This window comes from Lissotriton helveticus, chromosome 5_1 (assembly GCF_964261635.1).
Source record: "Lissotriton helveticus chromosome 5_1, aLisHel1.1, whole genome shotgun sequence".
Lineage (NCBI taxonomy): Eukaryota > Metazoa > Chordata > Amphibia > Caudata > Salamandridae > Lissotriton > Lissotriton helveticus.
The window spans coordinates 1,208,231,000-1,208,258,583 of NC_136065.1; the positions used below are offsets into that span (position 1 = coordinate 1,208,231,000).

Consider the following 27,584-nt stretch of genomic DNA (forward strand, 5'->3'; position numbering starts at 1 on the left):
GGAGTGGACGACACAGCCGACAGGTTTAAGGACTGCATGCGCGAGGTCAGCAACTGGATGGCAGAAAACTGTCTTAAGTTGAACTCAACAAAGACTGAAGTCTTGCTGTTCGGGGCCAAAGATAATTTCTGGTCCCCAAGATGGTGGCCCGAGGAAATGGGGATAGTCCCCTCTCCAGTCACAAAGGTCAAAAACCTGGGGGTACTGATGGACGATACTCTCTCCTTTAGACCTCAAGTTAACGCCCTGTCCTCATCCACCCACTATGTCTTAAAAACAATACGTAAAGTTCTGCCTTTTCTCCCCGATGAACATAGAAAGACAGTGGTAACAGGATTAGTAATATCCCGGCTAGACTACTGCAATAGCCTGCTGCTAAATGCCCAACAGGGGCTGCTAAACAAACTTCAAATCTTACAGAATGCAGCTGCCCGCCTGATCACGGGCACACCCAAATATGCTTCGGTAGCACAAGATCTGGTAAAGCTACACTGGCTACCAGAACGCAAAAGAATAGCTTTTAAGACACTTTGTGTAATTTTCAAAGCATTAAAAGGGCTAGGCCCCCACTGCATGACCTCGTTCTTCCAGTGGTACAAACCGACAAGATCATTAAGGTCTGCCGATCAAGGACTGACATGGCTATTCACACATTAATATTTCTCTCATGCACACCAGTGGTCATACAGCGCCAGGACACCGTTTGGTAACAGTGCTCTTTATAAATGTAAATAAATAAATAAATAATATAAAGCACTCCTGTACCTTCGGGGGATGTTGGCGATATATAAAAAATGACCCATAATAAAACCTGTGTGCGCCTATGCAAAATCTATTGGCTGGAGAGGAGAGGGTGGAGTGGAGGATGGGAGGAGAGGGGAGATGGACACTGGCATAGCAAAGTTCACAATAACAGACAAAGAAGTGGGGAGTAAGAGTAGGCAGGGGGAGAGGAGTGGATCAGGGAAGGGGGGCTATTATCATTATCAGGTGATTGTTTGGAGTACAAGCAACACAAGACTGAATTGGTGCTGCAACTATTTCAAGTGTTTAAGTGAGTTTGGCAGTTACAAGTAAATGTCTTGATGAAACGTCCGAGTCTTTAGTTTATGGAAAAGTTAGTGTTTGAGACAACGTAAATAAAAGAAGAACAGTTGCCGCTGCAGATTGCTTCACAGTATGGCATGCCGATTAGTAGCTTTGCCAGAACTGTTAACATCATTGGTTCACACTTTACTGAAAACACTACTTCGTATTCAGTGACTACACATCTCACTGACAGTTCTGATGTTCAAAAAAGGCCACACACTGGCCAATCAGCAAGACTGTCAATATGCCTAAATAACAAATTCCTCTCAACTAGAAGTCTCTCACTGTGTACTCTATGATAGCAGCAGGTGGGAATACCTTGCCCCGGACCTGGTTGTGATAATCCAGGATGGCAATTCATACCAGTCAGAGATGTAGCGCCTACTGAGCAGAGTTCATTAGTAACGTTACTGTCTGGTGGGAAGGAGCCTGTGGAGTTGAGCAGCATCACTGCACTGGTTTCCCAGAGGAAAGCAAACAGCAGTGCACAGATGACAAAAGGAATCATTTACATTTTTAGGGGAGACCAACTAACAACTGTCCCTGGCTCTGCAATAGCCAAACTCGGCGAGGTCCGACTCTGCTGGCCAAACTATTCCGTTGGCTTAAGTTCCCCCTATTTTGATGCCCTAGCGCATGCACACAATGCCTGTGCAACTGAAAAGGTCTTTGCTCCCGTTCGCACGTCAGTCAGCAGCAAGAGACTTATAATAAAAACTTCAAGTTAAACTTCAGACTAGCGAATTAGTGTATTTTAATTCTGAGCCGCGCGTTTTAATCCTAGAATGCAGAAAGGTTATACAAATAAATAAAAGGCAACATTACATGAAGAAAAATGCTGTAAGGAGTGAGTGACGAATACAAAAGAATGATACAACAGTGAAGCACAAAGCAAGCGAAACCACACAAAAAAAGGTTCCACAAAAGCAGATTTACACAGTACTTGGGACACTGATAATAGATAAAACACACGAGGAAGAACTAGGAAATATGTCACAACCAATAGAAATGGAGGAAAAGTAAGTGACAAACAGCAACACATTAAAAGTAAGGAGACGGTATGTAAGCCCCGTTTAAGATATACTAAATAAAATATATTTCACACGCGCAGCGTAAGCACTGTACAGGCGATAATTAAAAATGGAAGAACGTCAAATTTAGATGCTAAAGAGATTTCCAAAATTCTGGAGAAATAAAGTGTAAAATATCCACAACGTTCCAAGTTGCAACTCTCAACGTTTTTAATCCCTTAATTATATCGGAGGTCACCGCCACTTAATTAACTTGAAACATCAATTTCAATCTCTACTCAGCGCAATGACAGCATATCAAAGAATAAAATTGTGTTAAGCTTAAGCACTTTTGCAAACTTACTTCAAGCAGCAAAGCCTTTGATATGCAAATGTACCACAACTAACCAACTGAAGTACATATGGAAAAAAAAATTAAACTAACCTAGGTGGAGGGCGCTTAGTTTGTTCAGTGTCCTCACCATCCCTTTCCTCGCGCTCATCAGTCCTTTCTTTTCGTGCCTCCGGAGCTTTCTCTTCTGCAGGCATAGATCCACGGGGAGGACCCCAACTGTCTTCACGGGCCTTTTCACGCTCTCTCCACCCACCTTTATGGGGAATGCAAAATGCACCATACCTGTTAGTTGAAACCTCAAGCGGATTCTTCAACCATGCAAACAGCATGTAAATCTTCTGAGTTTACAACAGGCAAAGAAAAAATATTTCATGTGAAAACGACTAAACATACAATTGTCTTCTCTAGTGAACGTTTCTAAAGCTGCACCAGAATACCCAGAGCAGGTACCACATGGGTTGCAACAGAAACCGTTTTGCTCAGGCAGTGCGGGAACAGCATTAGGATGGATAGCCAGGTCTTCAAATTTAAAAAGAAAAAAATACAAACGCATAACTTATTATGGGATTGTAAACATTCAATGCCTATCCTCATTACAAACACCATGTAGGAAATGTCACTCCTACCCCCCCCACCCCCAAAAAATTAATTTTAAGGTACCCCCCCCACCCTTTTATACTGAGACAACATGCAGATATATCATACCAAAGTGTATGACCTAAGCTTAAGCTTTTTGGATGAAAATAGCTAAGCAAAGTCCTGATCTTCATCTCTTTCACAATAAAAAGATAAAACCAGCAGATGATGACTGCAGGGAAACCTACGTATCGCAAGCAAATAAAGTTATGTGTAAAAATGTGTTACTTAGCTACAACAAGTTCTCCAGCATTGGTATCTTTCATATATTGACATGCTTGAAGGTGCTTCAATCATTCCCCGTTGTCAGGCTGTAAATCTCCAGAAACTTCAAATTAAAGAAACCAGTGCTTAAAAGGCGAAGGGCCTCAGCAGCAAAATGTGTTTAATTTAGCACACCCACCTCATTTAAAACAACCTCAATGTTAACCAATGAGGTGAAGAGCGGCGCTCTCCCAATCCCCCTAGCGATCACCATAGTTAAGACCCCACCCCACTTTATGCCTGTTTTTTTATGAAACTTTGACTGAATTGTACTGGGTTCCTGCTAACCAGGTCCCCAATACCAGTGTTCTTTCCCAAATATGTTAAATTGTTTCCCCCAAATGGCAAAACATTTAGCACCCTCGGCAAGTCCCTAGTAAATGGTAACCCCCGATACCTGGGGCCTGAGGGACAAAAGAGGGTCCCCTAAGGGCAACAGAAGGAATTGCACCACCCTAAGGGACTCCTCAAAAGCACATGCCAGCCTGCAATTGCAGGCTTTGTGTGTAAGAAAGTGGCTCTGTATATACTGCACCAAAGTAAGGTTCAGTGTGCACAGAGTGTGCACAGAGTCCCCAGTCCCCAGAGGTATGGCAGAGGCTAAAGTTAGATATAACCTTACTCTACAGTGGAAGCTTGGTCGAGCAGTAAGGCAGTATCGGAGGACAGTGTAAAGCATTTGTTGTACACTCAGTCAGCACATGGTCTCACACACTCAGGAACTGAACTCTAGGCCAATTGTTTTGTATATAAAAAATATACTGTTTTATTTTAGAACCACAAGTAGGTATAAAAATACTTTCTCAGAATGAGATGTTGCAATTGAATACGTTCAATGAGCAATAGACTTTTTAATGCAATAGATACAGTTGTTGCAATATGCAACACAAGGTAAACACAATTTTAACATTGAGCTCAATGGGAGTAAAATGCAATATCAATTACTTTGCATAGGTTTTTCTTACTCGGGGCTAGATCCTGGTGCATCTCCTGTAGACAGTTGATAGAAATCGTTTTGTTACACAGACGATTTTTAAGGAATATTTGTATGTTTTGAAAATCGACACTTAGAAGAAATTTTGGTTGAAACCCAGCCAATGTTACACTATGGAGAAAATCAAGTTATCGGTCTTTGGGTAAGTACTCGACTGGCAGAGTTAAGGTTCTGGGGTAAGACTCAGGTGTCTCCCAGGGTCAGGTTGGTATAGTTGTTACTCCCTCAGCGGCACAGGGGCAGCCAGGTGCAGACACACGGCTGTGGGAGCTGAGGTCCTGGTCACTTACACAGAGCAAGTGGGAAAGTAGGATGGGACAGATGCTGCATTTCCAGTGGCACTCGGGCAGCTAGGTGCGGGGTGCTTTTAGGCCTTCAGGCTCCCAAAGTATATCAATGGGAAAGCTGCAAAACAAACAAAGGCTGAAAGCTCGGGGACGGAGATTCCTCAGGTGCGAACACCACTTCGAGAGGTAAGTTGGGAAGCTGTAGGTTAGGTAGCCACCCAGGAGTTGGGCACAGGGGGCCGTGGGGTGCAGGGGTGTTTTTTGGTGTCGGGAAATCTTACACTCAGCTGGTCGTGGTTGGAGGGGTCCCTGGTTGTGAGGCTGCAGGCGTCGTCAGGAGCGTCGAGGAGGGTCCTTGGGTGCTGAATTCGTGGTCGCAGTCGCCTGGGGGACATCCTCGTGGTCTTTATTCACTCAGGCACAGGCCGGGCTTGGCGGGTGCAGAGTGTGCTAGATTCGCGGTTCCTGGCTGGCACCAGGGGTTGTTGCTGTTTGAGCAGAACCACTGCTCGTGGGAGTCCCAGTCTTTAGATGAGCAAGGCAGTCAGGTTCTTCAGGGTTTTCGAGTTTGCTGACCACAGGAGACGCCAGGATTTAGCAGGAGCAGGTTTTGAGGGTCGACAGGCCTGTAAGGCTGGGGCCAAGCCAGTTGGTGTTGTCCCATTGGTAGCAGCTGCACGGCAGGTCTTCTTGTAGTTTCGGGATCTGAGGAAGGAAGGTTCAGGGTGCCCCTAAATACTAAATGTAGGGGTGTTACAGGAAGGATCACCTGATCCACCTTGGGAAGGTTCTACAAGCCCTGTAATCTGCAGGACTGACTATCAAGGCATCCATATGCCAGATAGGGCAGGGCACTGTGGTGTTCTTGGGCCACCTTGATGGTGGAGTCCAGGTCCAACCCTTACAGCCCAAGATCCAGAGGGGATATGGGTCCAATGTGACTCCCCTCACAGAACTTACATCCAATGAAATGCCCAAGAAAGTGAACTGGACTGTTAGCTGCCAAAAGGCTTTTGACATCCTGAAAGAAGCAATATGCTCAGCACCCATTCTAAAAGCACCAGACTACTCCAAGCAGTTCATAGTGCAGACTGATGCCTCAGAGCTGGGGATAGGAGCGGTCCTCTCCCAGATCAATGAGGAAGGCCAAGACCAACCTGTTGCTTTTATAAGCAGGAGGCTACACCCCAGAGAGCAGCGTTGAAGTGCCATTGAGAGGGAGGCCTTTGCTGTGGGTTGTGTGAGAAAGTGCCATCTTTCTTGCATTGGTAAAGCCCCCACTTTTTTCTGTACTGCGGATGTGATTTGACTGAGTGTGCTCTGGGCTCCTGCCAACCAGGCACCCAGGGCCTGTGTTCCTTCCCTAAAACTGTGTTAAAACTAAAACCCAATTGGCATCTCTGGTCACCTGTCAGCCCCTAGTAAATAGTACCCTAGGTACCCATGGCATGGTGACCAGAGAAGACCCCTGAGGGCTGCAGCACTTATTGTGCCACCCTCAGGGACCCTGTACCCTGACACCCACACACTGCCTTTGCAGGCTGAGTGTCTAAGTGCCGAACTAAACAAAGAGTCGACATGGCACACATCCCTGTGTAACATGCTGACAGAACCCACTGCCCTGGCATACTTCAGTCACCCCTCTAGCTGGGTGCTGTATGCCAGAAGTGTGGGCACAGGTGCATGAGCCCTGTGCCCCTACAGTACACATGGCCATTCCTGGTAAGTGCAGTGACGCCATTAAGAGTATATGGTCCTGGGAGGTTTTCATTACTAACTCCACAGCACCATAATGGCTACACTGAAGACTGACAGGTTTGGTACCAAACTTCTCAGCACATTAAACCTCCACTGATGCCAGTGTGGGATTTAATGTAAAATGCACCAGAGGGCATCTTAGAGATGCCCCCTGAAAACCTAAACTACAATCCCGGTCTGGGCTGAGTGGCTGCAGAGGCTGCCACCCAGCAGACATGTTGCTGGACCCCTGAGTGGAGAAGCCCCCCGCTCTCCTAGGCCTGCAACAATGCAGATACTGGGCGAGGTGCTAGGTCTCCTCCCCCAGGATGGGCAGGGGGAAGCTTCAAAGGCATGCCGTATTTGTGAGCTTCTCCAGGCCATTTGCTGTACCCAGCAACTGGCCCCCACCAGTCCTGACCCCACTCTGGCGGGAAGACAGGCGGGAAAAACTACGTCAGGAAGGGGGGTGTACCAGCCTGTGCCAACCCCACCCCTCAGGTGGGGGGAGACTAGGTGAAGCACGACCCCGGGCTCCGGCAATCCTGAAGATGGGGAGCCCTGCCCAATCACAGCTAGGCTCCTGCCTCCCTACCACAGGAGTGTAGCAGGCTAGGGGGTGTACCCACCCGAGGACAGGGACCTATTGGTCCCTGCCCTACCTGTAATACCCCTAAATTCAGTATTTAGGGGCTCCCTGAACCTTCCTTCCTCAGATCCTGATAAGAAAAGAAGAAAGTCGACCAAGAGGAAGAAGACCCGCCGCGCAGCTGCTAACAACAGGACGACAACAACTGACTTGGCCCCAGCCCCACTGGCCTGTCGATTCTGGAACTTGATCCTGCCTAAATCCCGGCGACTCCTGCGGACAGCAACCGTGGGACACCCAGAGGACCTGCCTGCCTTGACCCTCTTAAAGACTGGGACTCCCATCAGCAGAGGCTCTGCTGCAACAACCCCCTGGTGCCAGCCAGGAAGCTCCGTACCAGCCCACTCTGCACCCGCCGAGCCCAGCCCGTGCCCGAGTGATCCAAGACCACAAGGACACCCCCCCCCCCCGGCAACTGGGACACAAAGTCCTGTGCCCAAAGACCCTCCTCGACGAACCAGACGACGCCTGCAGACTCAGAACCAGGGGCCACCCCAACCCCGACCAGCTGAGGGGAAGCTTTTCCGCCACCCAAAGACACCCCTGCACCCTGCGCCCTACAGCCCCCTGTGCCTCCCTTTGGGGTACCAACTGTGCTCCAAGATCCCAACTTACCTCTCGACGTGCTGGTCGCCCCTGGAGAGTCTCCGCCCAGAGCCTGCAGCCTTTGTTCCCTTTTTACCTTTCCCATTGGATAACATTGAGCGCCCGACGGCTCAAAAGCACCCTTCACCCAGCCGCCCGAGTACTGCTGGCTGTGCCACCTTTGCCCTATCCTGCTTCCCCCTTTGCCCTGAGCAAGCGACCAGGAGCCCAGCTCCCACAACCGCATGGCCTGCTAGCCAATAGCCACCAGCCGGAGGCCCCCTGTCCCTCATTCGATAACATTGGGCCTAACTACCTCTGCACCCGGCCGCCCCTGTGCTGCTGAGGGTGAACCAACAGTACCTACCTGACCCTGGGGGACCCCTGAGTCTATGCCCAGAACCACAACTTCACCAGTCAGGTACTCACCTGGAAACCTGTAACTCACTTACATGACATTGGATAACATTGATTGGATTGACTCGAAAAATCTTTTAAGTGTGAAGTTTTGGAAACTTAAAATAGTCATATAAAATCAACCGAATTCCGAAGTACTCACCTGTGATCAGAAGAGGAGGTAGTACTGTACCTTGTAGCCCAGTACTGAACCGCAAAAGTCATCCTTACCAGGTTTACTAGTAATCTGACTTTTCTCCATAGGAATCCATTGTCTGTTTTTCGATGAAATTTCTTCTAAGTGTCTACTTTTGAAAACTTGAAATATTCTTTAAAAATCATACAAAATTGCTTACCTGTTTTAAGTTGAGACCCCAGTGCTGGACCCAGGAGCCCAGTACTGGATTATAAAAGTAACAAGATCATACTTCATCTACAACCTGAATTTTCTCCCATTGGATAACATTGCCAGATTTCTGTTGAAAAGTTTCTAAGCGTGAACTTTTAAAATAGCTTTATATTCCTGAGAAATCACTGCAATACCTAAAACGTTTTTACTAAACTGTTTTCAGCTTAGCCCCCAGGACTGAATCTAGGAGCCAGTCCTGGAACTACCAAATTAATCTACAAAGTAATCAACTGTGTTTACATAGAATAACCCATTGCGCTCAATGCTAAATTGTGTGTAGAATTGTGTTGCCTACTGCAACTCCGGTACCTATTGTGTTTACAAAGTTTATTGCCTTTCTGCAAAATACTCATCTGAGACCTCTCATATTGAGAACAGTATATTTTGATATCTGTTGGTTCTAGAAAAAAAACGATATCTTTAATATAAAAACAATTGGCCTGGAGTTTAGTCTTTGAGTGTGTGAAACCTTTTGCTGAGTGTGTACAACAAATGCTTTACACTGTCCTCTGGTACTGTCTTACTGCTCGACCAAGCTACCACTTGAGAGTAAGGTCACACCTGGCTTTAACCTCGGTTATACCTCTGGGGTCTTTGGACTCTATACACACTGTACCTTATTCTGGTCCAGTATATATAGAACCACTTTCTCACAGGGAACTTGAGCGGCGTGGAGCAGACTGCCGGATCTCGAGAATCTTACGGGACTGTTCCCGTCTAACTTTCGAGGTCAAGGCCTGGCAGTCGGGCCACGACTTGTCGTGGTCGGCCCTGAGGCAGTAGAGACACCGACGGTGGGGGTCGGTCATCGACATCAGGCGGTGACAGGCGTCGCACGGCTTGACGTCAGGCATCCCTAAGGCACCAGGAGTCGAAGTCTACTCTAAAAGAGATCCAAAAAAGATCAAAAAAGTTAGTCAAACAATGACTAGAAGTACTGCTCTTCCCGGATCTGAGCTTGCTGGCGTGAAAAAAAAGAAGAACTGAGGTCAGCGCACGAGGGCGGCGTCCAAGTACTTCGACGACTTCATCCCGGCGAACAGGACGCAGACGACGGACGTGGAGCCGCAGATGACGCCTACTAACGCGCAGGGGTACTGCTGATCAAAACTTTCCGGATCCAGTCTGACGCCTGGGGATATTCTAAGGTAAGGAATCTAACACTAACCTGTTTCTTTCAGATTGTTTTGCCAGTGTGCAACATTCCGTCCATCATCTTGTGTGTTTTGCTGTTCGCCCTGTGTGGGAAGGGTATGCCCAGACTGATAGCCAGAAACCGGTCCTAGGATGCTTGATTCCGGTCCAGGGAAGACATGGCTTAGCAGTTCGGGCTGGACTGTTCATATGAGGCATCGGGTCATGACTGAGTTGCATATGGCCATGTCTGAACTGGGGTGGCGTGGTGAGCAAAATAATGATGGATTAAACTCAGATCTGTGACTGAGGTGAATGTTTTGCCAATGTGCAACATTCCGTCCATCATCTTGTGTGTTTTGCACCTTTTAGCCCAGCACAAACCCTGAAAAGTAATTTTAACCGTAATTTTAACCGTACTTACCAGTAGCCTGAATTTTCGTCCATAGGAAACCATTGACTGTTTTTCTGTGAAATTTCTTCTAAGTGTCGATTTTTGAAAACTACAAATATTCTTTAAAAATCGAACCAACTACCAAAACGCAATTACTTACCTGTTTTAGATAAAGGCCCCAGTGCTGAACCTAGGAGTCCAGTGCTGGATCACAAAAGTAACGTGAACATACTTTACCTGCAAATTGATTTTCCTTCCATAGGATAACATAGGTAATTTCAACTGAAAAAGTTTCTAAGTGTCAACTTTTAAAATACAATAATATTCCTTAAAAATCACTACTGTAACCAAAACGCTTTTACTTAACTGTTTATAGCTCATGTCTCAGGACTGAATCTAGGATCCAGTCCTGTGGTTAGAAAAGTAATCTACAAAGTAACTAATTGCATTCAACTAGAAATTCCCATTGAACTCAATGTTGCATTGTGTTTGAAATTGTGTTGCCTATTGCAACAAACTAACTCTTGCATTCAAAAAGTCTACTGCCTATTTGAAAAGTATTTAACTAAAGTAACTCATCCTGAGAAAGTATATTTTGATACTTTGTTGGTTCTAAAATAAAACAATTCTATCTTTTGATACAAAACAATTAACCTAGAGTTAAGTTCTTGAGTGTGTGAGACCATTTGCTGACTGAGTGTGTAAAACAAATGCTTTACACTGTCCTCTGATACTGCCTTACTGCTCGACCAAGCTACCACTTTAGAGAGTAAGGTTATATCTAACTTTAGCATCTGCCATACCTCTGGAGACTGGGGAGTCTATACACACTGTACCTTACTTTGGTTCAGTATATATAGAGCCACTTTCTTACAGAGATCATGTTGCTGAACGGTTGAAAGGCGTACATGGGTGGTTGGAAGGGCGGTTGTGAGTAACCAAAGGACCTGGGGGTCACCATTGCGGCTGTTCTTGGCTATACTGGCCACCTCTTCGTTGTTCTCTGCTTCTTCTGTACCCGCCTCTCATTCTCCTGCCTTCAAGTGAAGCGGAGTCTGAGTCGTTGGATTCATCTTCACTTGCCAAAGTAGAATAATTGGACCCATATCTCTTGGTCTTATGATTAAATTGGGGAGTTAGACGGGAGCAGTCCCGACTCTATACACACTGTACCTTACTTTGGTCCAGTATATGTAGAGCCACTTTCCCACAGGCCACCCACCAACACCAGATCAGTTAATTGACCTTGAGCCTGGTTCCACTGACGTGTAAGCATTCCAGTAGGTTATTAGCCAGTCGTCTAAGTAGGGGAAGACGTGCATGTGTTGTCTTCTGAAGTGTGCTGCGACTACTGCCAAACACTTGGTGAACACTCTTGGTGCTGTAGTTACCACAAACGGGAGAACTTTGAATTGGTAGTCTTGTTCGTCCACCACAAACCTGAGATATTTCCTGTGAGCTGGGTGAATGGGAATATGAAAGTAGGCATCCTTTAAATCTAGAGTGGAAAGGAAGTCGCCTTGCTGAAGCTTTGGAAGCACTTGTAGTGTGATCATGTGGAAATTATCTGACTGAATGAACAAGTTACTTACCTTCGGTAACGATATATCTGTAAGAAACAGTAGTTAGTATTAGATTCCTTACCTTAGAATATCCCCAGGCGTCAGTCTGGATCCGGAAACTTTTGCGTAGCAGTACCCCTGCGCGTCGGTAGGCGTCGTCTGCAGGCGTCCCCTGCGGCTCCGCGTCGTCGGCGTCGTGATGACGTCGCTGGAGTATATAGATGCCGCCTCCGCGCGCTGACGTCAGTTCTTTGCACACAGCTTTTCCGCGCCAGAACACGCAGAGCCATGTGAGAACTAACACTGGTGCCATTTGAAACTAGGGCCCTGAAAGGGATGACCTTAACCCTAGGTATCAGTTCGCAGAACGGGGAGGACGGGTGGGGCGGTAAGGAATCTAATACTAACTACTGTTTCTTACAGATATATCGTTACCGAAGGTAAGTAACTTGTTCATCTGAAAGAAACAGGTTAGTATTAGATTCCTTACCTTAGAATAGATACCCCAGCAATACCAACACCGGTCGTGGGTCTGCGAACCAATACAAACCTACACCAGAAAGTCCTGGAGGACCGAACGGCCAAAGAAGCCGTCCCTCCGGACTGGACTGTCCAGGCAGTAGTGCCTCGCAAAGGTGTGCAGCGAGGCCCACGTAGCCGCCTGGCAAATGTCCTGCAAAGGGACTCCCCGGCCCAGGGCAGTAGTAGCCGCCGTGGCCCGAGTGGAATGGGCCCTCAGCCCAACAGGCGGCTCCTTCCGAGCCAAAGAGTAGCATGCTTTGATGCACAGGACGACCCACCGAGAGATGGCTCGTTTCTGTACCGCCCTTCCCTTCTTCTCACCCACGTAGCCAACAAACAGTTGGTCATCCACCCGGAACTGGCGTGTGCGATCCATGTAAAATGAAAGCGCACGTTTTGGGTCCAGACGATGGAGCCGCTCTTCATCCTTTGAAGGATGCGGAGGCGGGAAGAAGGAGGGTAAGGTGATGGACTGCCCGATGTGAAAAGCAGAAACTACTTTGGGCAGGAAAGAAGGCCTAGTCCTAAGAACCACCTTGTCAGGATGGACGGACAAGAAAGGAGGTTTAACAGAAAGAGCCTGGAGCTCACTCACTCTCCTGGCAGAGGTGATGGCAACCAGGAAGGCCGTCTTTAAAGTGAGAAGACGGAGAGGACAGGAATGAAGCGTCTCAAAGGGAGCGCACATCAAGAATGTCAGAACCAGGTTCAAGTCCCACTGAGGCATCACGAACGGAACAGGAGGATACATGTGCGTGATGCCTTTCAAGAACCTCAGTACAATAGGGGACTTGAATAAAGATGGCTGATCAGGTAGCCTTAAGAAGGCGGAAAGGGCAGAAAGGTAGCCCTTGATAGTGCCCAGAGCAGAGCCCTGCTGGGCAAGAGAAAGAAGGAAGAGGAGAACCTCGGAAAGAGGGGCAGAAAGGGGATCCACAGCCTTTGCTGTGCACCATGCCACAAATCTTTTCCACCGGCAGGCGTATACCGACTTTGTGGAGGGACGCCTGGCTGCCAGAATCACATCACAGACTTCAGGAGGCAAGTCGAATGGCCTCAACTGTCGCCGCTCAATCTCCACGCATGGAGGTGGAGGCTGGACAGGTTCGGGTGGAGGACCGTCCCCTGCTGCTGCGACTGAAGGTCCTCCTGAAGGGGCAGGCGGATCGAGGGACCGACTGACATGCTGAGTAGCTCGGGATACCAGTATCTTCGAGCCCAGTCCGGAGCCACAAGGATAACTTGGGCCCGGTCGCGCCTGATCTTCTTCAGCACTCTGGGCAGAAGTGGTATAGGCGGAAAGGCGTACAACAGACCGCAGCTCCACTCGCGCCGAAAGGCGTCGCCGAGCGAGTGCCGTCTTGGAAACTCCAACGCGCAGAACTGATGACATTGCGCGTTCTCTTCTGTGGCGAATAGATCTAACCAAGGCTCTCCCCATTGCTGAAAGAGGCCGTTCGCCACGTCCGAGTTCAGACGCCATTCGTGATCCACCGAGCACCGACGGCTGAGTTCGTCCGCCCTGGCGTTCAGAGAACCTGCCAGGTGTTGAACCGTCAGAGTCACGCCCTGACGTTCCAGCCATTGCCAGAGGCGCAGAGCCTCCTGGCAAAGGGTCCACGACCCCACACCGCCCTGTTTGTTGCAGTACCACATGGCGGTGGTGTTGTCCGTGAACACCTGCACTACACTCCCGTTGACAAAGGGGAGGAATGCCTTCAGTGCTAGGCGAATCGCCCGCAGCTCCAACATGTTGATATGGAGCCGGGACTCCGCCGGAGACCAGATGCCTCTGATCTCCGCCTCTCCCAAGTGGCCACCCCAGCCCTGGAGGGACGCGTCCGTCACAACCACGTGCTCCGGTTGGGGAAGGGAGAGGGATCTGCCTCTGACCCAATCGCGGTCCGTAACCCACCACTGCAACTGTCTCGCAGTGCCCTCCGAGATCAGGACATGGTCGGACAGGTTGCCCTGATGCTGGGCCCACTGAAACTTCAGGTCCCACTGCAGAGCCCGCATCCGCCACCTGGCGTGATGCACCAGAAGGATGCAGGAGGCCATCAGCCCCAGAAGCCGCAGCGTCAACCTGACCGAAATCCGGGACAACGGCTGAAAGATGGGAATCAGAGCCTGAATATCCCGGACCCGCCGTTCCGGAGGATAAACCCGAAACTGCGCCGAGTCGAGAACCGCTCCGATGAAAAGGAGCTTTTGAGAGGGACACAGGTGTGATTTCGGCACATTGATGGAAAACCCCAGCTCGTGCAGGAGGTCTGCCGTCATCTGAAGGTGGTGGACGACTGTTTGGGGCGAGCCCGCCTTCAACAACCAGTCGTCGAGGTAGGGGAAGACTGAAACCCCTAACCGGCGCAGATGAGCTGCGACCACCGCCATCACTTTCATGAACACCCGTGGGGCGCTGGTAAGGCCGAATGGGAGCACGATAAACTGAAAGTGCTCGTGGCCTACCGTGAACCGCAGGTAACGCCGGTGGGCCGGCAGGACGGGGATGTGAAAATACGCATCCTGCAAGTCCAACGCTACCATCCAGTCTTGTGGGTCTAGAGCAGCCAAGACCTGAGCCAAAGTCAACATCTTGAACTTCTCCTTCCGGAGGAAGCTGTTGACGTTCCGTAGGTCCAAGATAGGACGAAGGCCCCCTTTGTCCTTCTTGGGCACCAGAAAGTAGTGGGAGTAGCAACCACACCCTACTTCTGGCCCAGGAACGCGCTCGATGGCCCCCTTGGCCAAGAGGGCCGTAACTTCCTCCTGCAGAAGTGTCAAGTGGTCCCCCGACACACGGTGGTTCTGCGGTGGCATGGCTGGAGGAGTGGACTCGAAGGGGAGGGAGTAGCCCCTTCGGACGAGCTGCAGCACCCACCTGTCCGATGTAATCGTGCGCCAGTGGGAGTGGTGATGACGAACCCTGCCACCCACTGGCGTCACATGGGCCCGAAAGCTCGGACTAGGAAGATTTGGAGGCTGCAGCGGGGGGCGGTGTGGACTGACCTCGCCGCTGCCCTCTACCGCCACCACGGCGGAAACCACGGCCGCCACCGCGCTGGGGAGCGTTCTGCGGCGCGTGGCTGGCAGCACGCGTGGGACCGCCCCTTCCTTGGCCACGAAAGGGGCGAAACGAACCCTGCTGCTGGCGCTGGGTCGAAAGACCCAAGGACTTGGCCGTGACCCTGGAGTCCTTGAAGCGCTCAAGCGCGTTGTCCGCCTTGTCACCGAACAGGCGACTGCCATCGAAAGGCATGTCCATGAGGGCAGTCTGGACATCCGGCGAGAAGTTGGCGGATCTCAGCCAAGCATGGCGACGAATCGCCACCGTCGTGGACATAGCCCGTCCCAGCGAGTCGGTCGTGTCAAGACCACACCTAATCGAATACCTCGCCGCGTCCCGGCCTTCAACCAAGGCCTGGTTGAGCTTGTCCCGCACCTCCTGCGGGCACTGCGGCAGACACTCCGCGACCGTGTCCCACAGAGAGTGGGTGTAGCGGCCCAAGAGGCATGCGGTATTACAAGACCGCAGTCCAGCACTCAAAGACGAAAAGACCTTCTTGCCAAATTGGTCATATCGCTTCGATTCCCGATCGGGCGGAGCCGACGGGAATGCGGACTGGGAAGTGGAGGCCTGGATCACCAGACTCTCCGGGGAGGGATGGGTGGAAAGGAAGGCAGGGTCGTCCGAACACGGACGGTGACGCCTGGCAACGTTCCGGTCAACCGGTGCACCGGAAGCGGGCCTGGACCAGGTGCCCAAAAGGACATCCGTCAGGGCCTCATTAAATGGCAGCAGAGGCTCCTGTGGGCACGACTGCGGTTTAAATACTTCGGTGAGGATGTTAGGTTTCACCTTAGCGACGGGGAGCTCAAGGCGCAAAGCCTTGGCAGCCCTCATCAGGACCACCGAATAGGCAGCCCCCGCCTCCGACGCCAGAGGGGAGGGCGAGACAAACCCAGGGTTGGGCGACTCGTCCAGACCACTGGCCTCACCTAAGTCACCTACCCAGTCCACGTCATACTGGCAGGCTCGTGACAAAGGGTCCTCAGATCCCTCCCAACCCTCTCCATATTCGTCCTCATCGCCATAGGACGAGTCGACGATATAAACCGGCTCCTCGGAGCTAATGGGCCCCAACGGCGCCGGACTCTGCGTCGGACGACGCCGGTCCGACTCCACGTCAGGAGTCAGAGAGGGATCGGGGGTGGCGCCGCGCGGCGCCGGGGACCCGACGCCGGCCGGAACCGACGGCGGAGTCACGGCGCCGCGCGGAGGCGGCACCACGGGTTGCCCCAATGGAATCGGCGCCGAGGAGGCCGGAGGACCAGCCGGCGACGACCCTGAAGGGCCCAGCGGCGCCGGGGCCGGAGCACTCGGCGGCGTCGGGGCAGGTGCACCCGAACCGCTCGGGCTCCCAGACGGGACCGACGGGCCCGCAGGCGCCGTAGGCCCCGCCGGAGGAGACATCGCCCTCATAGCCATGAGGAACGCCTCAATCTCCTCGGGCGACGCGCCTTCCCCAGGGACCGACGGGTATGGGGCAGACGGCGTCGGCGACCCACGCGGGGCCGCGGCCACCCGAACCCCCGGCCGCATCACGCGGGCGTCGGGGGGAGTCGGGGGTACGATGATGACGCCCCGACCTCTTGTGACGCTTACCTGATGAACCGGAGGAATGGTGGCGACTCCCGGAGCGCTCATGGCGGCTCCGCGATCGCTCCCTCGACCGCTCCCTCGACCTCCGACCGGACCGGGACCGCTCTCGACGCGGGGCCGACACTCGGAGTTCGAGCAGCTTGCGGGACCGCTCCCGTCTAGCTTTACCTGTCAAGGCCCGGCAGTCGACGCAAGACTCGACGTCGTGGTCCGCGCCCAGACACCGGAGGCAGAGTCGATGGTGGTCGGTGACCGACATCATTCGGTCGCACCCGTCGCAACTCTTCAACCCGGGCATCCTACCGGCACCTTGAAGAAGAATTAAAGTTAACAAAACTAGGTCAAAAGACCGGAGTACTGCTCTTCGGATCTGCGCTAACTGGCGCGGAAAAAAGAAGAACTGACGTCAGCGCGCGGAGGCGGCGTCTATATACTCCAGCGACGTCATCACGGCACACGACGCCGACGACGCGGAGCCGCAGGGGACGCCTGCAGACGACGCCTACCGACGCGCAGGGGTACTGCTACGCAAAAGTTTCCGGATCCAGACTGACGCCTGGGGATATTCTAAGGTAAGGAATCTAATACTAACCTGTTTCTTTCAGATATAGAGGTTTAGCTGCCTGAGGTCTAATATAGGCCTGAGAGAGCCGTCCTTTTTTGGAATTAAAAAGTATAGGGAGTATACGCCCCGTCCTCTGATTGTGTAAGGGGATTGGTTCTATTGCTTTTTTTGTAACAGGGAGATAACCTCTTGTTTTAAGAGTGTGAGGTGTTCTGGTGACATTGCATGCTCTTTTGGAAGGAGAGTCGGGGGTACATTCAAGTTCCAGGTAATAACCATACTGGATAATGAATATGCTACTTACCAGTATGCATCTGTTCTTGGCATGTAGGGCTGCTAACATTCATATCTTAGCATTAGATCGCCGCCTAGTGTTGGGCTCGGATGATTGCACATTGTTGTCCTGGAAGAGTCTTCGAAGTATCCTGAGATAGGTGGCTCCTCCCCTGGACTACAGTGCGCATGGGCATCGGCTCCATCCCCAGATTGTTTTTCGCCATTGTGGCAGGAGATGGAGTGAAAGTGTAAAGGATGTCCATGCTAATGAATAAATACAATAGTATATCTGCAGCTGCGACAGGCACCGGGGAGGAGGGCGGGCGATATGAATGTTAGCAGCCCTACATGCCAAGAACAGATGCATACTGGTAAGTAGCATATTCAGTTCGAGGCATGTGGGCTGCTAAATTCATATCTTAGCATAGAATACATAGCAGTCCCTCCATCAGCGGCGGTTGCCCGTGCCAGCTGCAGAAACCTGAAAAAGTGTCTTGAGAACAGCCTGTCCTACAGCTGCTTGCTGCTTGGAATGCACATCAACACAGTAGTGTTTTGTGAAGGTATGTGGTGTGACCCACGTGGCTGCTCTGCAAATATCCTCTAAAGGAATGTTCCCTAGGAAAGCCATGGATGCCCCCAGTTTGCGTGTGGAGTGCGCTCTGGGGGGTATTGTTAAAGTGCGCTTGGCTTTCTGATAACATATCTGGATGCACTTAACAATCCACCTGGCTATCCCTGCTTTAGAAATTGGGTTGCCTTTGTGTTGTGGTGCGAAGGCAACAAAGAGTTGTTTTGTCTTTCTAAAGGGTTGTGTTCTGTCTATGTAGTACATCAACGCCCTCCGTACATCTAAGGTATGGAGCATTCTTTCCGCCACCGTTTGCGGGTTTTGAAAGAATGCTGGCAAGTCAATAGTTTGATTAAGATGAAACTGTGACACCACCTTAGGAAGGAATTTAGGGTTAGTGCGTAGCACCACCCTATTTGGGTGAATTTGAATGAACGGCTCTTGTATGGTGAGCGCTTGCAGCTCACTGACACGCCTCAGAGACGTAATAGCTATCAGAAAGGCCACTTTCCACGTAAGGAATTGGAGCTCACACGAGTGCAGTGGCTCAAATGGTGGCCCCATCAGTCTGGTGAGAACGACGTTGAGGTTCCACACCGGAGCTGGTGGAGTCCTTGGGGGAATGACTCTCTTCAGACCTTCAAGGAAGGCTTTAATGGCGGGCACCCTGAAGACAGAGAGGTGCTGCCTGTTCTGAAGATAAGCCGCTATGGCTGAGAGATGTATCCTAATGGAAGTGTACGCCAGATTGCACTTGTAGAGATGTAACAGATAACAGATGATGTTGGGAATAGATGCATCTAGCGGGTTGATGTCATTGGACGTACAGTAGATGACAAAACGCTTCCACTTAGCAGCATAGCATGCTCTAGTAGTAGGTTTCCTCGCCTCCTTGATGATACTCATGCATTCTGGAGGTAGGTTAAGGTATCCAAACTCTAGGACTTCAGGAGCCAGATCGCCAGGTTGAGCTGTCGTGGATCTGGATGCTGAATGTCTCCATGGTTCTGCGTCAAAAGACTGGGTGTGAGGCGCAGTCTTTGATGCGGCACCACCGAGAGTTCGAGGAACGTGGTGTACCAAGCTTGGCGCGCCCACGTTGGAGCAACCAGGACGAGAGTCATGGAGTGCTGCCTTAGCTTTCTTGCGACCAGCGGTATTAGAGGGGCTGGCGGAAAAGCGTATGCAAATTTGCCTGACCAGTTCATCCATATCGCATTCCCCTGCGACTGTGGGTGAGGGAACCTGGCGGCAAAGAGTCGGCATTTTGCGTTCTCCTTTGTTGCGAACAGGTCTATCTCCGGATGACCCCACTTTTGGAAGAACGGGTGGAGAACAGAAGGGTGTATCTCCCACTCGTGCATCTGATGGCTGTATCTGCTGAGCAGATCCGCCATCTGATTGTCCTTGCCCGGGAGGTGTTCTGCCATGAGGAAGATGTTCCTCTGAATGGCCCACTTCCACATGCTCTGAGCCAGATGAGACAGCTGTGGCGAGTGGGTGCCTCCCTGCTTTTGAATGTAGTACATCGCGGTCATGTTGTCCGTCCGGACTAGCACGACCTTGTTGCTCAGATGTACAATGAAGGACTTGAGCGCCATGAAGATTGCCATCAGTTCCAGATAGTTGATGTGCATCTTCTGTTGCTGCGTCGTCCATAGTCCCTGCACTGTGTAAGTGAGCACATGAGCTCCCCATCCCTGGAGAGATGCGTCCGTTGTCAGGATAATCTGCGGCACAGGCTCTTGGAACAGTCGGCCCTTGCAAAGGTTGTGTGGAGTCCACCAATGCAGAGAGTCGTATGCCCGACTGGTAACCAACACTAGGTCTGTCAATTGCCCACGAGCCTGTGTCCACTGATTCGCTAAGCACTCCTGGAGCGGGCGCATATGCAACCGTGCGTGAGGGACTATGAAGATGCAGGAGGCCATCATGCCTATCAACTGCATGAACACTCTCGCTGGCAGGGAGTGTTGTGGTCTGAATCGTTGGATCAGCGACTGAATGCTGTCGATTCTGACTTGGTTTGGCTGAGCCATGGCTGTCAGGGTGTTGATCGTAGCACCCAGGAACTGCCGGACATGTGCCGGCTGGAGATGCGATTTTGGGTAGTTCAGGGAGAAACCCAGATCGTGAAGCAGGCGAATTGTAGTCGACATGTCTGCGGCGCACTGTTGCTCCGACTTGGCTTGTACGAGCCAGTCGTCTAGGTAGGGGTAGACATGGATATTCTGCCTCCTGAGGTGCGCCGCCACTGTCGCTAGACACTTGGTGAACACCCTCGGGGCTGTTGTGACTCCGAAGGGTAGGACTTTGAACTGGTAGTGCCTGCCTTGAATAGTGAACCTGAGATATTTCCTGTGTGACGGGTGTAGTGGAATATGGAAATAAGCATCCTTGAGATCTAAGGTTGCTAAGAAGTCTCCCTGGTTTAGCAAGGGAAGAATCTGCTGCAGTGTAAGCATGTGGAAATGTTCCGATAGTATGTACAGGTTGAGGGGACGTAGATCGAGAATGGGCCTGAGAGAACCGTCCTTCTTTGGAATAAGGAAGTACAGGGAATATACCCCTGTGCCTTCCTCCCCCACCGGCACGAGCTCGATTGCGCCTTTTTGCAGCATCGCCACTACTTCCTGCTGCAATAAGTGCAAGTGCTCTGCGGACATAGGCCTTTGCCTTGGTGGGATGTTGGGTGGAGTGGACTTCAACTCTAGGCAATAACCATACTGAACTAATTGTCGCACCCACCTGTCTGTGGTGATGTTTCTCCAGACGGGCAGGAACTGCTGCAGTCTCCCCCCGACAGGTGTTAGGTGGTCGGGGGGCAGTGACAGAGAGTCACTGTTTGCTCGGAGTAGAGGTGCGGGAGCTGTTGTTTCCTCTGCCGCGACCTCTGTTGCTGTTGTTCCTATAACCTCCCTTGGTCTGCTTAGTGAACGAGGCTTGCGCCCCACCTTTGGAGAACTGGGATTGTTGACCCATCTGTCCTCTGGTGACTCCACGTGCACCTGAGCGACGAAAATTGCCGCCACGAAACTGTTGGGACTGCAGAGCCCCCATAGATTTAGCAGTTTCCGTGTCCTTCTTTATCTTCTCTAAGGTGGTGTCAACATCCGGACCAAACAGACTATCAGGATTGACCGGCTGATTCAGAATTGTCGTCTGAATATCCTGCTTGAACCCTGAGATGCGGAGCCAGGCTTGTCTTCTCAGCATAACGCTAGTGTTGATAGCCCTAGCAGCTGTGTCCGCAGCGTCAAGTGCACACTTGATGGCTGCGTTTGATATTAGCTTCCCTTCCTCAATAAGCATCTTGGTGCCTTCTTGGAACTGTGGGGGCAGGTGTTGTATAATTTGTTCTAGGGTGTCGTAGTGCGCCCTATCATAACGCGCCAGGAGCGCCTGTGTATTTGCGATGCGCCAAAAGTTTGCCGCCTGTGCAGCCACTCTTTTGCCTCCTGCCTCAAGCACTTTGGACTCCTTGTCCGGGGGAGGAGCTTCACCCGTTGTCTGGGAGTTGGCACGTTTCCTGGCATTGGCAACCACAAGAGAGTCCAGTGGCAACTGTCCCCGGATGTAGACGGGGTCCGCAGGAGCAGGCCTGTACTTCTTTTCAATGCGAGGGTTGACCACTCTAGCCCTCGTAGGCTCCTTAAAAATGTCTCCAGCATGTTTGAGAACACCTTTCAGCATAGGAAGTGTTTTTACTGTCCTCTCAGATATGGCAAAGGTGTCAAAAAGGAAGTCTTCCTCAACCGGGTCGGCATGCATGTCCACATCATGATTGGCCGCCGCCCGTTCAATTAGTGCATGAAATCCTGCTGAGTCCTCAGTCGGGGATGCACGTGCATTAAAGGTCTGCGGGTCTTGGCCCGCCCCCTGGGTGTTTTGGTCACCAGAGTCGTCGTATGAATCTGGTTGTACATCAGGGTCATCGATGGGGAACTTGTACTGTTCATCCTCATCATCTTCCTCACCCACAGAGTGTTCTGGGGAGGGAGTAGGGCTCCGTCTTGGAGGAGGCTGAATCGGCTCCGTGAGGCCTACGGCGTCAAGGGGCACCCTCTTCTTCTTCAACGGGATGACGTAGGGGTCCACCGGCTCCGAAGTGATCTTCCGTTTATAGAGGGTCAGCTTGCCGGTGGCAGCATCGATGAAATGCTCTGAATCGTCCACCGATTCGAGTACACGACGTGGAAGAGGGTCTGGCAGTGAGGAAACCTGCTTCGGAGCCGATTTCGTCGAAAACGCTTTCGGCGCCTCCTTAGGTGGCAAGAGAAAAAGGAGTTTCCCCGAAGGCTTAGCCGGAGCGTCCTTTTGCGGCTGCGGTGATGGCATCGGAGCCGATGGAGCAAGGGCCTTCTCCCTGATTCTCTGCAGTGACTCCGCAATAGGGGACGGTACACTGCCAGTTGGTTTTGTCGCCGACAAGGATGCTTTGAGCGGTCCCTCGGATCCGACGCCCTCGCGGGCCTTGTGCGGTTTGGGCGCGGAAACCTTCTTCGGGTCCTCCGAATCTTGAGGCCGGGGCGCCGACTTCTTGGGCGTAGCCTCTTTGGAGCCGACCTTGGCGGGCTTGGACGGCGCCGGAGCCGTTGATCCGAGCCGACTATCTTTCTTGGGGGCCCCTTCATCGGGCGTCGGCTTCGATTTCGGAGCGTCGGAATCGACCGACTTCCTCGGCTTCTGCGGACCGGAGGTCGACGGAGCCGACGGGGTGACGGGCACCGACTTCTTCACAGGCACGGCAGCCATCTTAGGAACACTCGAGTCCTTTGGTTTCAGTTTCGATTTCGGGTCGGCCATTTTAGGTGTTGACGACCCCGACGGTTTCAGTTTCGGTTTCGAAACATCGTGCCCAGCAAGTGAGTCCGAAGCCGGGCCTGAAGGCGGGGCTGTGGCTTGCGGCAACGGGTCCAGGGTAAGGCCGACAGGCGATCCCGTGTCCCGGTCGTCCTCGAAACTTTCGGGGCAGAGCTCGTCCGCAGAGCTGTCCGCCGCGGCCCCATAAATTTCATCGTCGTCTCCTACCTCTTCGACGTACTCGAGGACCGGACCCGCGACTCCGTCGTCGTCACCCGGATCCGCCTCGACCTCCGACTGTGAGGGGGAGATTTGTAGAAGGTGACCCTGGACCTCTTCTTCCGGGTCGCCGAAGATGTTCTCCGGATCCGGGGCCGCTTGCCTAGCTTCCAAGCGCACCGCGCGCCGAAGCTTGAGAGTTTTCTTGGAGCGGAACTGTGCACAGGCCTTGCACTTGCCGTCGTCGTGGTCCGGTGAAAGGCACTTGTTACACACAGGGTGTAGATCGATGTGTGGGTACTTAGACCCACAGAGCGGGCAGTACTTGAACGGGCTCCGCTCCATGTCCGTAAAGGCTTGCTGTCGTGTCGCGATGAGAAGGCCTCAAAGTTCAGAAAGCGAAGAAAACTCCGCTTATTCCGGCTTCAAGAGACGGAAGACTCGAGACCGAGCGCAGACAATACCGACGCAAGAAAATCGAGGCCTTTTGGCCGGTAAAAGATAGTTTTACTTGGTTCCGACAGTAAGACGTCGAAACCACATCCGAACCCAATGGCGGAAAAAAACAATCTGGGGATGGAGCCGATGCCCATGCGCACTGTAGTCCAGGGGAGGAGCCACCTATCTCAGGATACTTCGAAGACTCTTCCAGGACAACAATGTGCAATCATCCGAGCCCAACACTAGGCGGCGATCTAATGCTAAGATATGAATTTAGCAGCCCACATGCCTCGAACTTTGTAATACTCACTTGTCTGTGGTGATCGAATTCCAGACAGGTAGGAACTGTGATAGTCGTTCCCCAACAGGTGTTAAATGATCTGGGGTAGTGGAGGGAAGGTATTGTTTATTGGCAGGGGAAGTGCAGGTGGAATTGCCTCGTCCCTTGTTATTTCCCCTGCAGCCTCCTCGAAAATAACCTCTGGAGGGGGCGGATTGGTTGTTTTTATAAGAGGAGGAGGGAGTATCTGATGACACTGTTTTTGAGCCACCTCAATAATTCTAATATCCTGCTAGAAGGTAAAGTAAGGCCCCCACGGACTTCGCAGTCCCTCCTTCTTGGGTATTAGGAAGTACAGCGAGTAAACCCCTATTCCTTGATGTTGTATGGGAACAATCTCTATTGCATTCTTTTGTAGTAATGAGGGAACTTCTTGTTTTAGCAGCGTAAGATGTTCTGTGGACATGGGACGCTGCCTGGGTGGTATATGTGGAGGGATAGCTGCAAGTTCTAGGCAGTAACCATACTGGATAATTTGTCTTACCCACCTGTCTGTTGTGATGGAATTCCAGACAGGTAGGAACTGTGCTAATCGCCCCCCACCCCCCTCCCCGACTGGAGTGGGATGTTGTGGGGTAGCGGAAGAAAGTCACTGTTTTGGGGTTGAAGAGGCACGATTGGTGTTATTACCTCGACCTCTTCCTTTATTGCGGTTTCCTCTGTATCCGCCTCTAAAATATACTCTATTGGGGGATGTTTGTGTAGTGGCTTTGAATGAAGATGAGTTGTCTGCTGCCATTTGTTTGGAGGCTCCTCTGTAGAAGGAGCGACGAAAGGAGCCTCGTGTTTGTGGAGACTGTAAAGCTCCCATGGATTTGGCAGTCTCAGTGTCTTTTTTAATTTTTTCCAGTGCAGTAACCACAGCCGGGCCAAAAAGTTGTTGTTGGTTAAATGGCTGATTAAGGATAGTAGTCTGGACTTCCATCTTAAAACCTGAGATGCGGAGCCAAGCATGACGTCTAAGGAGCACACTGCTATTTATGGCTCGAGAGGCATTGTCTGCTGCATCAAGTGCACATTTTATGGATGCATTTGAAATTAGTTTACCCTCCTGGATTAGATCATTTGCTTGAGTTCTATATTGGTCAGGCAAATGTTGTAGTAGGGTTTCTAACTGGTTGTAATGGGCCCTGTCATATCTTGCGAGCAGTGCTTGGGTGTTAGTTATGCGCCAGGTATTAGCTGCCTAGGCTGCTATTCCTTTACCAGAAGCGTCTAGTAGCTTGGACTCTTTATCAGGAGGTGGCGCTTCTCCTGAGGTTTGGGAGTTTGTGCGCTTCCTAGTGTTGTCCCGAGCTACCGGAGGGCTTTTCGAATTTCTTCGGAGCTGGGCCCGAAGGCGGGGCTCCTGAAGTTGGTTTTCGGTGGCGACTGGGCTCAGCAGGCAGAGTGTTGAGCATTGCCTTTGATTTTGTTGGGAGGAGGGGGTAGGGGCAGTGATACTCACTCTTTGACCCGGAGTGATGGAGTCATCGGAGACGTCTGCCTCTGAAACGATTTCGAGATCCTTGGAATCTTTGGGGACATCTGGGCCTTAGTCAAAGATGTCCACCAGTTCCGGGGCGGATTTCTGCATGATGTGGCGACGGGCTTCGATCTTGAATGGTCTTATTCGATCTAAAGGATGCGCAGGCTGGACAGCTGCGCTCGCGCTCAGGTGATACGCACAGGTTGCAGACCTTGTGATGGTCACTGCAGAAATTTTGCTCCACACTGGGGGCATTTCTTGAATGGCGTCCTTTCCATGAGCTGTAGGCCTCACGGCGTGGATAGGCTCAACGGCCCGCGTCAACGACCGGAATCGAGCTGATGAAGTAGAGTCGAAGGTTATAGATGTTAGAAGTTAATCTGAAGTTATAGGAAGTTTTTACGCATCAAACTACTTTGGCAAGTAGATTTCGAACCGGAGCGGAAAGTTACATCCAAATCCAAATCAATCTAAGGATGGAGTCGATGCCCATGCGCACTATTGTCCAAGGGAGGAGTCACCTATCTCGTGACTACAAAGACTACTTCCAAAACAACAACAACCTGCAAGCATCCGAGCCCAACACCAGATGGTGATCTAATGCGAAGTGTGAGATCTGCAGCTCATAGGCTTCGAACATCAAGTTATCGGACTTTGGGCAAGTACTCGGCTGGCAGAGTTAAGGTTCTGGGGGTAGACTCGGGGGTCTACCAGGGTCAGGTAAGTACAGTTGCTACACCCTCAGCGGCACAGGGGCCACCGGGTGCAGAGTGAGTAGGTCCAATGTTATCCTATGTAGGATAGGGGGCCTTCGGTTGGTGGCTGCTAGCAGGCAGGCCACGCGGCTTTGGGAGCATAGCTCCTGGTCACTTACACAGGACAAGTGGGGAAGTAAGATAGGGTAGATGCTGCACTCCCAGTGGCACTCGGGCGGCTGGGTGCAAGGTGCTTTTGGGCCGTCGGGTGCCCAATGTATTTCAATGGGATACTTGGAAGTTGAACAAAGGCTGCAGGCTCGAGGACGGAGATTCTTCAGGTGCGACAACCACTTCGAAAGATGAGTTGGGGTCTTGGAGGATAGGTAGACACCCAGGAGTTGGGCACAGGGGGTTGTGGGGCACCGGGGTGTCTTTTGGTGTCGGGAACTCTTACCCTCAGCTGGTCGCGGTTGGAGGGGTCCCTTGTTGTGAGGCTGAAGGCGTTGTCAGGAGCATCGAGGAGGGTCCTTGGTTGCTGAATTCCAGGTCACAGTCACCGGGGGGGGGGGGGGGGGGGGGCGTACTCGTGGTCTGTCCACTCAGGCACGAGCCGGGCTCGGCGGGTGGAGAGTGTGCTGGATTCTCTGTTCCTGGCTGGCACCAGGAGTTGTTGCTGTTTGAGCAGAACCACTGCTCATGGCAGTCCCAGTCTTTAGATGAGCAAGGCAGTCAGGTCCTTCGGGGTTTTCGAGGTTGCTGACCGCTGGAGACGCCGGAGTTAAGCAGGAGCAGGTTCAAGGATCAACAGGCCTGTAGGGCTGGGGCCAAGTCAGTTGGTGTCATCGTCTTGTTAGCAGCTTGTCAGAAGGTACCTGTTAGGAATAATATGAACAGAGTAGTTACTCACAAATATAGAGTGGGATCACCTGGGACAGAGAACCGGCAATCAGAAACCCAGGTAACTCTTGGTCCGGGTCTCTGTTTCAGGAAGTCGAGGGAGGACCTTATGTCGACAGCCAATAAGAGCGGACGCATCAGGAGGAAAAGGCCGGACTGGACGCACAACGTGGTGACGTCATTGAAGCCGGAAGAGAACGCCGAGAAGAACCGCGAGGAGTCGAACAGACCGGGAAGCCGGATAGACGAAACACCACAACTAAGGAGCCCGCTGAAGAAGTCGGTGACGTGGAGGAGTGGTCCGAAGATTGGTGGATCCAGTCTCCCCCCCCCCAGGAGGGCGCAACCGCCGCCGTTACTCAGGAGAGTTACGGCTTGGACGGTGAGTGACTCGCGTACACTGGGCACAGCTGAGCCATAACGGGAAGCGGGAGGGAAGTTTCAGAAGGGAGGAAGGGTTAAACAGGGCACTGTTAATAGCGCTCATGGCACCATTGTTGTACTTCACCCTGTGTTTTCCTAAATATCACCCTGAGCACTACCTCCCGGCACTTCTCAATTGACCCACACTTCTCATTTGACCTCTCACGCTAGGCAGCCAGGGTCACAAGTCCATTTTT

The 27,584-nt window shown here is 51.6% G+C and overlaps 1 protein-coding gene across 4 annotated transcripts in view; it reads right to left on the reverse strand.

Annotated features, from left to right (window-relative positions):
• Positions 1 to 27,584, reverse strand: part of EIF3A (eukaryotic translation initiation factor 3 subunit A) — a 1,009,075-nt gene that overhangs the window by 130,733 nt on the left and 850,758 nt on the right. For all 4 annotated transcript variants that reach the window (XM_078643910.1, XM_078643908.1, XM_078643907.1 and 1 more), the window contains one exon: positions 2,545 to 2,707. In XM_078643910.1, the coding sequence (XP_078500036.1) occupies positions 2,545 to 2,707 (163 nt within the window). The remainder of the gene's footprint in view (positions 1 to 2,544; positions 2,708 to 27,584) is intronic.